This window comes from Salvelinus sp. IW2-2015, linkage group LG25, assembly GCF_002910315.2.
Source record: "Salvelinus sp. IW2-2015 linkage group LG25, ASM291031v2, whole genome shotgun sequence".
Taxonomy (NCBI): domain Eukaryota; kingdom Metazoa; phylum Chordata; class Actinopteri; order Salmoniformes; family Salmonidae; genus Salvelinus; species Salvelinus sp. IW2-2015.
Window position 1 is genome coordinate 10,080,541 of NC_036865.1, and position 17,524 is coordinate 10,098,064.

The following is a 17,524-nucleotide window of genomic DNA, read 5'->3' on the forward strand; positions in this document are numbered from 1 at the left end:
TCGGAATGGCCGATTAATTAGGGCCGATTTCACATTTTCATAACAATCGGAAATCGGTATTTTTGGACACCGATTTGGCCGATTTTTTTTTACACTTTATTTAACTAGGCAAGTCAGTTAAGACACGTTCTTATTTTCAATGACGGCCTAGGAACGGTGGGTTAACTGCCTTGTTCAGGGGAGAACGACAGATTTTTATCTTGTCAGCTCGGGGATTCAATCTTGCAACCTTACAGTTAACTAGTCCAACGCTCTAACCACCTGCCTCTCATTGCACTCCACGAGGAGCCTGCCTGTTACACGAATGCAGTAAGAAGCAAGGTAAGTTGCTAGCTAGCATTAAACTTATCTTATAAAAAACTTTCATTCAATCAATCATAATCACTAGTTAACTACACATGGTTGATGATATTATCAGTTTATTCTAGCATGTCCTGCGTTGCATGTAATTGATGCGGTGCGCATTCGCGGAAAAGGACTGTCTTGCTCCAACATGTACCTAACCATAACCATCATGCCTTTCTTAAAATCAATACACAGAAGTATATATTTTTAAACCTGCATATTTAGCTAAAACAATCCAGGTTAGCAGGCAATATTAACCAGGTGAAATTGTGTCACTTCTCTTGCGTTCATTGCACGCAGAGTAGCAGTCGTATTGCGATAATAATAAACGTTTTGTTTTCGAAATGATAGTTTCCGGATTCGACCATATTAATGACCAAAGGCTCGTATTTCTGTGTGTTATTATGTTATATTTAGTCTATGATTTGATAGAGCAGTCTGACTGAGGCGATGGTAGCGCAGCAGCTCGTAAGCATTCATTCAAACAGCACTTTCGTGCGTTTTGCCAGCAGCTCTTCACTGTGCTTCAAGCATTGCGTGTTTATGACTTCAAGCCTATCAACTCCCGAGATTAGCTGGTGTAACCGATGTGAAATGGCTAGCTAGTTAACGGGGTGCGCACTAATAGGGTTTCAAACGTCACTCGCTCTGAGACTTGGAGTAGTTTTCCCTTGCTCTGCATGGGTAACGCTGCTTCGATGGGTGCTTTTGTCGTTGTGTTGCTGGTTGAGCCCAGGGAGGAGCGAGGAGAGGGACGGAAGCTATACTGTTACACTGGCATACTAAAGTGCCTATAAGAACATCCAATAGTCAAAGGTATATGGAATACAAATGGTATAGAGAGAAATAGTCCTATAAATACTATATTATCAACCTAACAACTTGTCACGAATCCCGCTTCCTAGGTCTGTTTTTGCTGTGTTCTGTCCTGGAGTGTTTTTCGGTGTCCTGGAACGCACCCTGTCTGGTTGCCGGGCGACGTAGCTAGTTGGGATTTCTGATTACCCGCACTGTATCCCATCAGCTATCTGCACACCTGGTCCTGATCATACACCTCCACTTCATAGCTCTGACTGACATCCATTCCTGCTGGATCGTTAGCCATGAACAGTATGTTGTGCCAGCGTATCAGCCTCCAGTTTGATAGAGTTTGTTTTGTTGTTTTGTACGTCTTGCTTGCCTTGAACTTACCTCCGTTTGTTCTGTCTACAGTCATTCACCGGAACACTCACCCCATCCCTGCCTGGTCGTCGGTGGCTTCTGTTACTCCCTTGGATCTACCTATTCACTCACCTCCGCTGCCCGCTTCGCCACCTGGATCTTTCTACCTCTACGTTTAAACTTGTAAATAAATACTCACCTTCGTCCTACTCTCCTTGTCCTGGTCTGCTTCTGGGTTCTATTTTAGAAAACCGTGACAAACCTTGGAATCTCATGTTAAGGAACCACCAGCTTTCATATGTTCTCATGTTCTGAGCAAGGAACTTAAACGTTAGCTTTTTTTACATGGCACATATTGCACTTTTACTTTCTTTTTCAACACTGTTTTTGCATTATTTAAACCAAATTGAACATGTTTCATTATTTATTTGAGGCTAAATAGATTTTTATTGATGAATTATATAAGTTAAAATAAGTGTTCATTCAGTATTGTTGTAATTGTCATTATTACAAATAAAAATTAAAAATTAAATAAAAAAATCATAATCGGACGACCTCTACTAGTGACCCTCTCCATCTTACAGTCAAGTTGACCATCAGGGTCACGCTGTAATAAGCAGGAAATGAGATAACACAGTGATTACATTGCTACTGGGTTAAAACATGCAACAGGTGTTGCTCAGTTTTTAGACAATCTTTCCCCAATGATGACTAAAATGGAAAACTTTCTCCATCAATAATGAGTAGATCCCCCGCCCCTTACACCTTTATTTAACTAGGCAAGTCAGTTAAGAACACGTTCTTATTTTCAATGACGGCCTAGGAACGGTGGGTTAACTGCCTTGTTCAGGGGCAGAACGACAGATTTTTATCTTGTCAGCTCGGGGATTCAATCTTGCAACCTTACAGTTAACTAGTCCAACGCTCTAACCACCTGCCTCTCATTGCACTCCACGAGGAGCCTGCCTGTTACYCGAATGCAGTAAGAAGCCAAGGTAAGTTGCTAGCTAGCATTAAACTTATCTTATAAAAAACTTTCATTCAATCAATCATAATCACTAGTTAACTACACATGGTTGATGATATTACTAGTTTATCTAGCATGTCCTGCGTTGCATGTAATTGATGCGGTGCGCATTCGCGGAAAAAGGACTGTCTTGCTCCAACATGTACCTAACCATAAACATCATGCCTTTCTTAAAATCAATACACAGAAGTATATATTTTTAAACCTGCATATTTAGCGAAAAAAAAATCCAGGTTAGCAGGCAATATTAACCAGGTGAAATTGTGTCACTTCTCTTGCGTTCATTGCACGCAGAGTCAGGGTATATGCGATAATAATAAACATTTTGTTTTCGAAATGATAGTTTCCGGATTCGACCATATTAATGACCAAAGGCTCGTATTTCTGTGTGTTATGATATAATTAAGTCTATGATTTGATATTTGATAGAGCAGTCTGACTGAGCGATGGTAGGCACCAGCAGGCTCGTAAGCATTCATTCAAATAGCACTTTCGTGCATTTTGCCAGCAGCTCTTCACTGTGCTTCAAGCATTGTGCTGTTTATGACTTCAAGCCTATCAACTCCRGAGATTAGGCTGGTGTAACCGATGTGAAATGGCTAGCTAGTTAGCGGGGTGCGCACTAATAGGGTTTCAAACGTCACTCGCTCTGAGACTTGGAGTAGTTGTTCCCCTTGCTCTGCATGGGTAACGCTGCTTCGATGGTGGCTTTTGTCGTTGTGTTGCTGGTTCGAGCCCAGGGAGGAGCGAGGAGAGGGACGGAAGCTATACTGTTACACTGGCAATACTAAAGTGCCTATAAGAACATCCAATAGTCAAAGGTATATGAAATACAAATCGTATAGAGAGAAATAGTCCTATTTAATAACTACAACCTATAATAACTACAACCTAAAACTTCTTACCTGGGAATATTGAAGACTCATGTTAAAAGGAACCACCAGCTTGCATATGTTCTCATGTTCTGAGCAAGGAACTTAAACGTTAGCTTTCTTACATGGCACATATTGCACTTTTACTTTCTTCTCCAACACTTTGTTTTTGCATTATTTAAACCAAATTGAACATGTTTCATTATTTATTTGAGGCTAAATAGATTTTTATTGATGAATTATATTAAGTTAAAATAAGTGTTCATTCAGTATTGTTGTAATTGTCATTATTACAAATAAATAAATACATTTAAATAAAATAAAAAATCATAATCGGTCGACCTCTACTAGTGACCCTCTCCATCTTACAGTCAAGTTGACCATCAGGGTCASGCTGTAATAATGCAGGAAATGAGATAACACAGTGATTACATTGCTACTGGAGTAAAACATGCAACAGGTGTTGCTCAGTTTTTAGACAATCTTTCCCCCAATGATGACTAAAATGGAAAAATTTCTCCATCAATAAATGAGTAGAATCCCCCCCCCCCAACCGCTGACTAAATAAGCTACAAAATCCAAGTTCATTGAAACTTTTGTTTCTCACTGGAGCCACCAAGCAAATAACAAGAGGAAATGTTGGGGCAACCAGGAAAAACAAAGGGCTTGAGAGAGGGRGAGGAGTGGATTACCAACTGGCTCACAAKACCTGTACTAACCCTCCACCCCGACTCTGGTCTATTGATATCTGGGTGAATGGCTGGCTGACATGCCTGCTCAAATCTCCTGTGCACTCACAACACACAAAGGACTGGCCTGTTCTATGGGCCAGGCAAAGACCATGAGGGAAGGTGGGGGCACAGAGAGAGAGAGAGCTCGAAAGGAGAAATATATAGCCATAATGACATTTGATATGTCTCTATTCCTTTGGAATGTTTATGAGTGTTTACTGTTCATTTTTTATTTCACTTTTGTTTATRATCTATAACATATGTTTCCCATGCCAATAAAGCCCTTTGACTTGAAAGAGATAAAGGCAAAAGGGAAAAACTAGAGAGAAAAAGGGAAATCAGCAAAGAGTCAGAAATACAGTAGCTAACTAAAGAAAGAGTGATTGCCAGCCAAAGAGCTACAGTATTGATATGCTGAAATGAGGCCCCACACTCTTGTATCACAGTTTCACTGGCCTGCCACTGCCATGATGGAATCGCTTCATCAGATCATGGTTTGATTCATATTTTGTTCATTATGGGTTTGTCCACTTATCATGACACAGTATACAGAACTCCTGATTTGATTCATCTATATTTCCCCTACACATTTATTCAATACGTATTAATTCAAACTGCTCTTTCACAAGATCATTCTGAAGTTTCAAAATGTACACCCAATGTTTTTACATAAATTAACAACAGGTTTATAAGAGGTAAACACTTAAAAACCCAGAAGTTCTTTTGCTAGTATGGTATTAATTTCAGGGGAAAATAAGGTCTACACCAAATTTACACAGAAGTGTTTAATTTGTCCAAAATATGTGTAATTTTACAAGCCACATACTTGAASACCAAAGCTTGAGTTTTGGGTTAGTTTCTGCTAGCAAGCTCAAAAAGAATCAGGGTGACCCGATATCCTATCCCCCACACCCCTGCTCTACCCAGCAGTCCTAGTCTGCCTTGGGAAAACCTTAATGCTTCTTCACAGGTCAACAGTCCAAATTACCTCTCAGTAACAGCAATTAAACACCATGAGAACACAGCCATCACAGGCTCCAGGAGACATTCACCCACCGTTGACACCAATGGACAAAGAGACTAAGAGAGGCTGAGTTACTGGGAACCCCAGGCTCTAAGTCCCAACCCGTCCCCTGACCCCTGAAGGTGTGGAGGTGGGCCCTGCTGGTATATATAGCCCTCACAATCTGCCGAGCAGCGCTGACCTTCAGTGGCTTGCTAAAAACAGCCTTGCCTGTCAGCAGCCCCAGTCACTGGCTCTCGTACCACAGGCCTGGAGGGGGGGTGCTGGAATGCAGAGGCCTGTGAGACCAGGGCTAACATCACAGACACCTTATCAGACTGAGTCAGCAGCCTACTGACTGCTCAGGACCTCAATCTTCAGTCTGCTACTGTGGGGGGAGGGTTACATCTTGTTTAGAGTTGCAGCAAGCTTGATTGATAGGAAGAGGGAATTTAACTGGGGAGGAAGATACGGACCATAAAACTATTTAACTGGGGAGGAAGATACGGCCCATAAAACTATACATAAACCCCCTTAATTCCGTATGGATTCGGAGAAGTGGGGGAATTCAGACCGCACAGTAAATTGAAAGGGTACAAACTGCATCAAGCAGACCTAGTTAAATCCTGGGGGCAAGGGGAGAAGTTTGACATTTATCTAATGTACACCAGATGGAGATTAGAGGGTGTGCCTTGTCTGCTGGTTCTAAGACAGGTACCGTATTTAAGTCTAGTGTACGATACTGATTTATGTCAACTCTACAAGGCCGACGCTCTACAAGGTTTACAACTCAGCGATCCAAGGGTAAAACAGACAGGCAATATCAAGTAGAATAGCACTATAAACATGATGTACTTCACCTTCACACAAGGTTGCATTTAGCCTACGTTAAGATAATTAGACGTGTTTAGTGATGGATGGATGGTGCACAGTATTTAATGATTTGAATGAACGAATCAGCTCGTCAAATCCATCTCGCCACAGACAGGGTCACATACCCAACATGAGGATCAGTGTATGAGAGGCAATGACTCTAAAGTTTGAAAGCATGGCCCCATTTGCCCTCGATCTTGGGCCGACACTCAAACAGAAAGAACATAATCACCCGCATCCACTCAAGGGGATTTGTGTTCATCTGTCAATATCAAATCTCACAGCCAGACTAAAGGCCGTAAGCAATGACCACTTTACCGCAAKATACTATAGCCAAGAAGCTTTGACTAAAACTGTCACATGAGCCCTTCTGTGTTGGATAACCAGCCCTCCCTCAGTTGAAACAAATACTATTGCGGAAGGTGAGAAGACACTCGAAACTCAACTTAGGCCACTGCCCAGGGGAGGAGAAGAGACACATTTTAATAGCAGCATGACACAGCTGAGGCCACAAACTGCAAACAGAATTTCCATAAAGGATTATTACAGATCAGATTAAAGCCTGTTGTAAAACGTGATCTTCTGAGGCTATATTGGAGGACAGTTGAAGAAGCTCAAATMAATTACATTTTGTTTTAATCACTTTCATGAGTCCCATAAACTTCTTGATAACATGAATTGTTGCGAGCCAAGGTGTCCTAACAGGCAACGCAGAATAGAAAGGATCATATCACAACCAGCAATCCTGCATGTGGCACTCAATAGCGCGGGTAGGAGCGTTGGGCCAGTAACGSAAAGGTTGCAGGATCGAATCCCAGAGCTGACAAGGTAAAAATCTGTCGTTCTGCCCCTGAGCAAGGCAGTTAACCCACTGTTCCCCGGGCGCCGATGACGTGGATGTCAAGTAAGACAGCCCCCRGCACCTCTCTGATTCAGAGGGGTTGGGTTAAATGCGGAAGACACATTTCAATTATACAACTAACTAGGTATGCCCCTTTTCCAATTCAGTGCTATTCTCCTTACTGCACCCCAGAGGTTTGCTATGTACACATTTCGWATTCCGAGTTAATGGATCTCCTTGCTGACATTTCTCTCAGACATCTTATGAAGGCCACATTAGTTTTTTATAGCAGTCCAATATTAAAAGGAAATGTCACAGTGCTCCCTCATAAATATGGGGAATTTKTAATCCAATAAAATGGTGACTCACATCCGAGGAACTACCGGAAAAGGCGGGCTGAACAGGCCCTCATTAAGATCGAKGGGGCTGTAGTGGAGCGGGWCGAGAGTTACAAGTTCCTTGGTGTCCACATCACCAACGAACTATCATGGTCCAAACACGCCAAGACAGTCGTGAAGAGGGCACGACAAAACCTTTTCCCCCTCAGGAYACTGAAAAGATTTGGCATGGGTCCCCAGATCCTGAAAAAGTTCTACAGTTGCACCATCGAGAGCATCCTGACCGGTTGCATCACCGCCTGGTATGGAAACTGCTCAGTATCTGACCATAAGGCGCTACAGAGGGTTGTGCGTACGGCCCAGTACATCACTGGGGCCAAGCTTCCTGTCATCCAGGACCTATATAATAGGCGGTGTCAGAGGAAAGCCCATAAAATTGTCAGAGACTCCAGTCACCCAAGTCATGGACTGTTTTCTCTGCTACCGCACGGCAAGCGGTACTGGAGCGCCAAGTCTAGGACCAAAAGGCTCCTCAACAGCTTCTACACCCAAGCCATAAGACGGCTGAACAATTAATCAAATGGCCACCGGACTATTTACATTGACCCCCCCTCCATTTGTTTTGAACACTGCTGCTCCTCGCTGTTTATTATCTATGCATAGTCACTTCACCCCCACCTACATGTACAAATTACCTCAACTAACCTGTACCCCCGCACACTGACTCAGTACCAGTACCCCCACTTCACGGTAAGGTCTACACTTGTTGTATTCGGCGCATGTGACAAATAAAGTTTGATTTGATGAGTTGTTCTCTTGAGGACGACAGAGACAGCAGCTGATTTTTGTCACACAAAGAAGCCATGTCACATGCAAGCCAGCCAGGACGGACTATGGAATGTGGACAAATTAAGTGCCCCACTTGAAAACTGCAGAAATATTTTTGAAAGGCCTCTCTTCCAACGAGGTTTATTTTCATCCCAACCTCACAGTGCCCCACTTGAAAACTGCGGAAATATTTTTGAAAGGCCTCTCTTCCAACGAGGTTTATTTTCATCCCAACCTCACAGTGAGGTATTTATCACGGTCTGCTGCTTGATATTATAGCAGGGTTTCAAGTTCGTGCTTCCCATATGGTATCTGCTTTAGCATCACTCCTGTTTTCACCTCTACACCAGGGGTGTCAAACTTACGGTCCGGGCACTCCAATCCGGCCCGCGGGTGGTTTGAGTAATTRTTWTWWMTTTTTTWTTGAAACTGTGTAGAAATGATAATGGACCTACATTCATACAGTTTCTTGACGGTCCAGCTTACTAATAATCATTAGACAGTCAGAGAGCATTAAAAATTCCAAAAACAATAGATAGAGGACCATTTTTTGCAAATGTTGATGGCAAGGAACCTCAATGAAGACCGAATGCGGCCCCTGGGGCCCTGGTCTACACGGTTGTTATCGCCTCTACGAGACAGGGGCCATTATCTAATGTAGATATCTACAATTCCAGGGGTATCAATGAATTGTAAACATTTCACATGAACCAAACCACCGGGGTTGATTTGTTCCATTGCTGTACATGGTATCTTAGGCAACAGACTGAGCTCAAACGCTTTAAACTTAAGCCAAGAATTGAAATGACATTTCACAGGCAAAGGTGATGGTATCTAATTCATATATCTTACACAAGCCCACACATACATGTACATGAATAAAAATATATTTTTTAAATGTAATGAATTAGCACATTTTGGAAGAGAGGTCAATGAACCAGGTATTTTGTATAAAGTTAGAGCTCTTAACCTGTTGCAGTATACCCAAAGCCAGACCTAGCGTTTAAGACATGCTCCAGAACATTCGCGACTACTAAGTATTTTTCAAACCTCCCGCTTTGGGTTGATGTGTCAATATGTAGTTCATACATCCATCATCTTTGAGCACAATTACTGTCTTCCCTCAACTAGCCACAAAACCCCTAGTTTGAAAGCAACTGTTTTTCTGGATGCTGTGCTGCGCCATTTTCCCTACATTTTCCCCCCACGTGGGCCAGCCCCCTAGCCATTCCAGTTCAACCAATGAGCTTCAGTCCCTTGCCATATGAGTGACAGCTAGCAAGATGCACATGARTCATCCATAGCAGAGAGAGAGCAATGATGTGGTGCACATACATTGCATTCGGAAAGTATTCAGACCACTTGACTTTTTCCGCATTTTGTTATGTTACAGCCATATTCTAAAATMGATTAAATTGTTMTTTTACTCATCAATCTACACAATACCCCATAATGACAAAGCAAAAACAGGTTTAGAATTTTTTTCAATAKACTGAAATATCACATTTACATAAGTATTCATACCCTTTACTCAGTACTTTGTTGAAGCAGCCTCGAGTCTTCTTGGGTATGATGCTACAAGCTTAGAACACCTGTATTTGGGGAGTTRCTCCCATTKTTCTCTGCAGATCCTTTCYAGCTCTGTCAGGTTGGATGGGGAGCATCACTGCCATGTCCGGGCTRTGGCTGGGCCACTCAAGGACATTCAGAGACTTGTCCRGAAACCACTCCTGCYTTGTCTTGGCTGTGTGCTTAGGGTCGTTGTCCRGTTGAAAGGTGAAATTTTGCCCCAGTCTGAGGTCCTAAGCGCTCTGGAGCAGGTTTTCATCAAGGATCTCTGTTCTTCGCTCTGTTCATCTTTCCCTCGGTCCTGACTAGTCTCCCAGTCTCTGCCACTGAAAAACATCCCCACAGCATGATACTGCCACCACTATGCTTCACTGTAGGTTTCCTCCAGATGTGACGCTTGGCATTCATGCCAAAGAGTTTAATCTTGGTTTCATCAGACCAGAGAATCTTGTTTCTCATGGCCTGAGTGTCTTTAGGGGCCATTTGGCAAACTCTAAGCGGGCTGTCATGTGCCTTTTACTGAGAAGCGGATTCCCTCTGGCCACTCTACCATAAAGGCCTGATTGGTGGAGTTCTGCAAAGATGGTTGTCCTTCTGGAAGGTCCTCCCATCTTCACCGAGGAACTCTGGAGCTCTGTCAGACTGACCATCGGTTTCGTGGTCACCTCCCTGACCAAGGCCCTTCTCCCCAGATTGCTTACTTTGGCCGGGTGGCCAGCTCTAGGAAGAGTCTTAATAAGTTCCTACTTATTTCATTTAAGAATGATGGAGGCCACTGTGTTCTTGTGGACCTTTTAAAAAAAATTTTTTTTTTAGAATAACATAACAAAATGTGGAATAAGTCAAGGTATCTGAATACTTAACTGACTTACCGGGGTGACAGGTAGCCTAGTGGTTAGAGCGTTGGGCCAGTAACCCAAAGGTTGCTAGATCAAATCCCCGAGCTGACAAGGTAAAAATCTGTTGTAGGCCGTCATTGTTCCTAGGCCGTCATTGTAAATAATGTTCTTAACTGACTTGCCTAGTTAAATTAAATAAAAAAATACCTTCGAAATGCACTGTATCTGCACATATGCAACGTAGTACGCAATTTTCGGGGACCACTTTTGGCTCGTGAGCGCTACTTTCAGAACTACTGGCTAAAAAGTATACAAAAGTACTCGAAAATCCCTTTAACTATTCTAACCCTGATAAACCCAGCGTAACATACAGTAAAGCATGCAGACAAATAGGAAGAATAATCTACAGCCTCAAAAATGGAATGTTACTTGTGCCCGCATCATGGAAGTTTACTCAAGTTTACTCAAGTTTACCCTTTATAGCTATACTGTTATAATAATGTTTCAGATTTGGCAGCAGATTTGAATTTCTTTAATGTTTTAAGTCGCTTGAGATGTWCCGCACACAAAGCACCTTATAACACAACACGTCTTTTTACAGCCATAATCCATCCAACCAGACCTCGCCCCTGGGGATCTGTCTCACAGTGCTAGATCTTATGTAGCCAGCTATATCACGGACATACTGTAACATGACATGGGTAATTGGAACCACCACAGTAGCTGTGCAGTATGTGTGTACAGGGKTGAGGTTGTGCAGTCCAGGCCGTCACATGTGAGTGACACAAGCAGCAGCTTGGTCATCAGCAATTTAACAACCCAACCCCCCCACCCRCTTAACTTCCCTCTCTATCATACAGTGCGCGCAAAGTATGTAGGCTACAACACAACACACATTCTCTCTCTCTGTCACACCTGGCTATGGAAAAAAAAAGACAGCCGTCATGGACCACCCAAACAAACAGCATTGTCCACCGGTGGGACAGGAACTATTTATAGGCGGGAGCAGCCTAAGCAGGCGGAAGTTCCTCTCCACCTGTCAGAGTGCTGAGTGACTGGGCCTTGTGCTCCTGTGCTGCAGACTGGAGAGCCCAGCTTGCAGGCATGCTCTATACAAGACTGTACAGTAAGGTATTCAACAACCAGTTCTAAAGGCTCACTGAAATCAAAGTTAGTGCATGCTGAGGCTACATGTATGCCCCAKTTCCAAATGGACCCCTTGCCCCTATCCCTACGCACTTCCTGTAGATCTGAAAGGACTGTATTAACAATAGTAATAGCTATACCTCTTTGCCCTTTGAAATGCTACAGTAGGTGAACTTTTTACTGTGTGGCTTACAGTAAAATCCTTTCAGATCAAGTAAGGAGACGGGGCAATAGGTTGATTTGGAAATAGCTGCATTCTCCTTGCCAACTTCTGCCTCTCTGATGTGCAGAATAAACCTCACTAGCAAGACAGAGACATTACTTTGACAGGCACGGCATCTGGCTGTGCATCATTTCTATTCTGTGGTGTMGGTGCTGAAAACCAGTCCATGACAGAGAGTCTTCATCACCGTAGAGGGACAAATGGAGAGCCTGTCCAGTGAACATTGTTCTGTGGCCACAATGTATATGTGGATGGGTGACGGAATGCCATTTAATCCTTTCAATGTGGAGCATATCCAACTGCCACTGTTTGACACCCCTGGGTCTAATTATATGCCTCTATTTTCTCCAACCTCAGGTTCCTCCAATGCCAGCCAGTCACACAACTGAGTGGAGAGACTTTCCTCACCTGGGGCCTAGAAATAGAAAAGGACCCATCCGTGCACGCACACACACGCACTAACATTTACAGGTACCAGTCCTAACATACTGTCAAGGTAATCTACAAGTGAGTTATGCACATATATCCAAAGATGCACCCGTTATGAACACATATGCTTCAGGAACACACACCAGAGCATACATACCAGACTCCTATTATTCCAGCGTGTTTCCTCGTTTCTTCTAAGAAATATCTCTTCTACAAATATCTATTTGAATGGCATCGATATTCATAGAAAATGGGTTTGTTCTTCCCGGAAAATAACTTGTGATATTCAGGCCACAACACCTCTTACTTGCGGTGCTAAAACAACGTGGGGAAATACACCTCGAAACCMCAAAATTACAGGGCGAAAAATCGGTTCAGTGTTTAAGAAGAAAGGGCAATGAACCCACATATTGGGTCGTGAAAGCACAAACGCAACACTCAAAAAGGCATAACCACACCTGGAGTAGCAACTGAAGTAACTATATACGCCATGCCATGATTCCAGACTGAAAATCCACAAGTAGGCCTACATCCTCACCATCCACCCATTTCGAGTTTATATGTTCACATTGCAGAGTTTTACCATCATTTTATGCATGGCCTTTACAATGTGTAAGGTGAACATACTACTACAGTAAAAGGTAAAACACAACAAAGCATATTCTCAGACTTCAGCAAAGGCCAAGCTTTAGCACTGGATTGTCAATACCACACAATGTTACCAACCAATGAGACAAATGTATTGAAACTACTATAATAACACTGCATCCCAAACAATCTATCAAATCAACCAAACTTCCCAAAAAGGACCACCATGTTTAACATACCTACAAGTACTGTACTAGTACCGTAGCGGTAATACAATATTTGACGTCATACAAGGGTTGGGTGACTGCGTCAAGCACTGACCGTCAAATAAACCACAACATTGAGATTCAAGCTTAATGCAGGACAAAGGATCATCTCATTGATCAAAAGACACATGGGCTATGGGATGTATAAATATCTTCATGTGTGTGTGTGTACAAAGTATGGTTATATGTACTCTGAGTTGGATGAATCAAGCTCTTACCCTGGAGATGGTRAGGGGCATGTTGAAGTCCTTGCCTCCCTGCAATCGGAAGCCCCATGGGGCCGGCCCACTCAGAGAAATATTGTAGCTACTCATTCTTCCAAAGGCTTTGATTGCTTGTGTTGTTTAATCTTCCCGCAAAGTGGTGTCCAAAAATGGAGGTAGAGGGGGTGTGGCAGGAGCCAAGTAGCCTCTGAAAGCAGAAAAAAAGGTGTAAAAAAAATAAAAGTACAGGTGAGGACAAAAAAAGATACAATATCTCCCCGAAATGTCAAATGAGACTGGGAGCACAGCAAATTAAAAACCAACCCAGTACAGCCACAGACAAATATGTAATTCACGCCCAACCCTTTTTAAATAATGAGAGAAAGAGAGACAAAAGAGAGTAGAGAGCCAGAGGAAGAGAGGTCTTGCCTGTTTAGATGAGCTGAAGTGACAGCCTAAGAATAGTCACCACTCTACAGAAAGCAATAGCACAGTGGCAGTGGGAGGGGGGGGTCCCTTATATGGCATGTAAGGGAACACCCAGCACGCCAGGCCTGCCATGTTTCACGGGGCTAATATAGCCTCTTCCTAGGCCAACTCCAGACTAGGGTCTTCCCAAAACCGTGTCTCCTCAACACCTCACACTGTGGGTGGTTTCAGGAAACATCTCATTAATATTACAGTAACAGTACACAGATTGCGAAAGACGTAGTCTTGATCGTTAAGTCAAAGCTAAGGTTTGATCCCGTTTGATTTCTCCATGTGTTCRACTTCCACAAAATCTACCCCAGTTTAGATTCTCAACAGTTGAGCAACTGGTTAAAAACTGACCACCATCTGAGTCCATTAAATTTGGCATTTTGGCAAAAATACACTTTTTGGTACACCATACAGTACCAGTCAAAAGTCTGGACACACCAACTCATTCAAGGGTTTTTCTTTGTTTTTACTATTTTCTACATTGTAGAAGACATAAACTATGAGCACATATGGAATCATGTAGTAACCAAAAAAAGTGTTAAGCAAATCAAAATATATTGTATATATTTGAGATTCTTCAAAGTACACACCCTTTGCCTTGATAACAGCTTTGCACACTCTTGGCATTCTCTCAACCAACTTCATGAGGTAGTCACCTGGAATGCATTTCAATTAACAGTTGTGCCTTGTTAAAAGTTAATTTGTGGAATTTCTTTCCTGCTTAATGTGTTTGAGCCAATCAGTTGTGACAAGGTAGGGGKGGTATACAGAAGATAGCATTATTTGGTAAAATACCATTTTATAGCAAGAACAGCTCAAATAAGCAAAGAGAAATGACAGGCCATCATTACCTTAAGACATGAAMGTCAGTCAATGCGGAAAATTTCAAGAACTTTGAACGTTTGTTCAAGCGCAGTTGCAAAAACCATCAAGCGCTATGATGAAACTGATTCTCATGAGGAACGCCACAGGAAAGGAAGACCCAGAGTTACCTCTGCTGCAGAGGATACCAGCCTCAGAAATTGCAGCCCAAATAKATSCTTCACAGAGTTCAAGTAACAGACACATCTCAACATCAACTGTTTAGAGGATACTGTGAAATCYGGTGTTCATGGTCAAATTGCTGCAAAGAAACCACTACTAAAGGACACCAATAAGAAGAAGACACTTGKTTMGGCCAAAAAACCCGAACAATGGACATTAGACCAGTAKAAATMTGTCCTTTGGTCTGATGAGTCCAAATTAGAGATTTTTGGTTCCCACRGCAGTGTCTTTGTGAGARGCAGAGTAGGTGAAAGAATGATCTCCGCATGTGTGGTTCCCACTGTGAAGCATGGAGGAGGTGGTGTGATGGTGCTTTGCTGGTGACACTGTCAGTGATTTATTTAGAATTCAAGGCACACAACCAGCATGGCTACCACAGCATTCTGCAGCATTACGCCATCTCATCTGGTTTGCGCTTAGTGGGACTATCGTTTGTTTTTCAACAGGACAATGACCCAACACACCTCCAGGCTGTGTAAGGGCTATTTGACCAAGAAAGAGAGTGATGGAGTGCTGCATCAGATGACCTGGCCTCCACAATCGCCCGACCTCAACCCAATTGAGATGGTTTAGGATGAGTTGGATTGCAGAGTAAAGGAAAAGCAGCCAACAAGTGCTCAGCATATGTGGGAAAAGCATTCCAGGTGAAGCTGGTTTAGAGAATACRAAGCCTGTGCAAAGCTGTCATCAAGGCAAAGGGTGGCTACTTTGAAGAATCTAAAATATATTTTGATTTGTTTAACACTTTTTTGGTAACTACATGATTCCATGTGTTATTTTATAGTTTTGATGTCTTCACTATTATTCTACAAAGTAGAACAGTAAAAACAAAGAAAGGCCCTTGAATGAGTAGGGGTGTTCAAACTTTTGACTGGTACTGTATATTCAGAACCCAAAGAAGATCTAGGTAGTGTAGTTCTGAGAAAAGAACAAGCCAGATCATGCGGCCATGCCCTGCCACGATAAGAGCAGTGTTCTGATACAGGCAGGCAGGCAGTGTAGTGTAGTGTGTCACAGGGGCTGTGTAGTGACACAACACAGGACAAGAGATAATAATTAAGGCTCGCTCGCTGCTCTGAAACCCAGCCTAATTTGGTTGACACCCTCCTAAAGAGACGTCACATGCACTAAGTTTAGCTCTCATTGTCAATGGAGGAATATGTTGGAAAGAGTGAAGACYGTGAAAGAAACCTTTGGTTATGTTTGGCAGTCATTCACTCCATTGAATGACTCTCCTGGGAGTCTGGCTGGGATAAGAGAGAGTCCAACCTCTGATATGATGTGAACTACAGTGCAGCATCATCTAATACAGGGATGGGCAACTGGTGGCCTGCCCCGTGGGCTCGATTTTAAACACCTGTCAGCAACGGGTGTGGCTGAAATAGACGAATCCACTAATTTGAAGGGGAGTCCTCATACCTTTGAGTGATATTCTATATATACACACACATACATACATACACTACCGTTCAAAAGTTTGGGGTCACTTTGCACCTTGTGTATTCTACTATTCTAACTCTCAGTAAGTTGAGACCCCGACTGAGTTACCCCAAAAATACTATATATATATTCACTACCGTTCAAAAGTTTGGGGTCACTTTGCACCTTGTGTATTCTACTATTCTAACTCTCAATAAGTTGAGACCCCGACTGAGTTACCCCAAAAATACTATATATATATTCACTACCGTTCAAAAGTTTGGGGTCACTTAGAAATGTCCTTGTTTTAGAAAGAAAAGCAATKATTTTTTTCCATTAAAATAACATCAAATTGATTAGAAATACAGTGTAGACATTGTTAATGTTGTAAATGACTATTGTAGCTGGAAACAGCTGATTTTTAATGGATTATCTACATAGGCGTACAGAGGCRCATTTTCAGCAACCATCACTCCTGTGTTCCAATGGCACGTTGTGTTAGCTAATCCAAGTTTATCATTTTAAAAAGGCTAATTGATCATTAGAAAACCCTTTTGCAATTATGTTAGCACAGCTGAAAACTGTTGTGCTAATTAAAGAAGCAATAAAACTGMCCGTGCCTTCTTTAAATCAGTTAGTCATTCTCACTCATATCATATTAAAAACTGCAAACATTTCTCTCCGTCCCATGACAAAATGTGTAGAATTTAACTCTAAAACTTCAAAATTTCTCTCCGCTGTCAATGTTTTGCCCAAAAAGCTGCATGTGTGGGTATGGATGTGGGTACGCAGACCTGTGAGCTACTGCGGCCCCTCATGATGGGGTTCATATTTTTTGTGGCCCCCAACCCCATCAAAGTTGCCCATCAGTGATCTAACACATCTAATTTAGAGTGACCTTTCAGAAGAGTTATCCCTAAGAGACATTGCTTCTCTCTCTCTGTGTGTGCTTGTGTGTTTATTTGTAGCTCACCGCTGTCCTCAGCAGTAGAGCCAACCATGGTGTGATGGGGTTACAGTATATTGTGATGGGGCATGTCTATAAGTCCTTTGAATAGCCATGACTTAATGTAGGATCAAAAGGAGGGATCCGACTGTGAGTCTGCACATGCTATTGTGTTATTAAACCCACTCTCACCGTATCTCCCCAGGATCCCAAACCACACACACACTCATACTGCCAGGCTGACCCACCATCCAGGACAAACACAAAAAGGGAGGAGGTTTAATCCTAGTGTATTGGGTGCCCTCCCTGGAACTCACTCTCCTGAGAGGGCCAGTGCAGACCTAGTACCAGTG

General features: G+C 42.6%; 1 protein-coding gene across 1 annotated transcript in view; it reads right to left on the reverse strand.

Annotated features, from left to right (window-relative positions):
• Positions 1 to 13,705, reverse strand: part of LOC111951700 (LIM domain-binding protein 3) — a 67,682-nt gene extending 53,977 nt beyond the window's left edge. The window contains exon 1 of the mRNA XM_070434823.1: positions 13,298 to 13,705. Coding sequence (XP_070290924.1) covers positions 13,298 to 13,393 — 96 coding nt within the window. The 5' untranslated portion in view covers positions 13,394 to 13,705. The remainder of the gene's footprint in view (positions 1 to 13,297) is intronic.
• Positions 13,706 to 17,524: the final 3,819 nt, after the last annotated feature.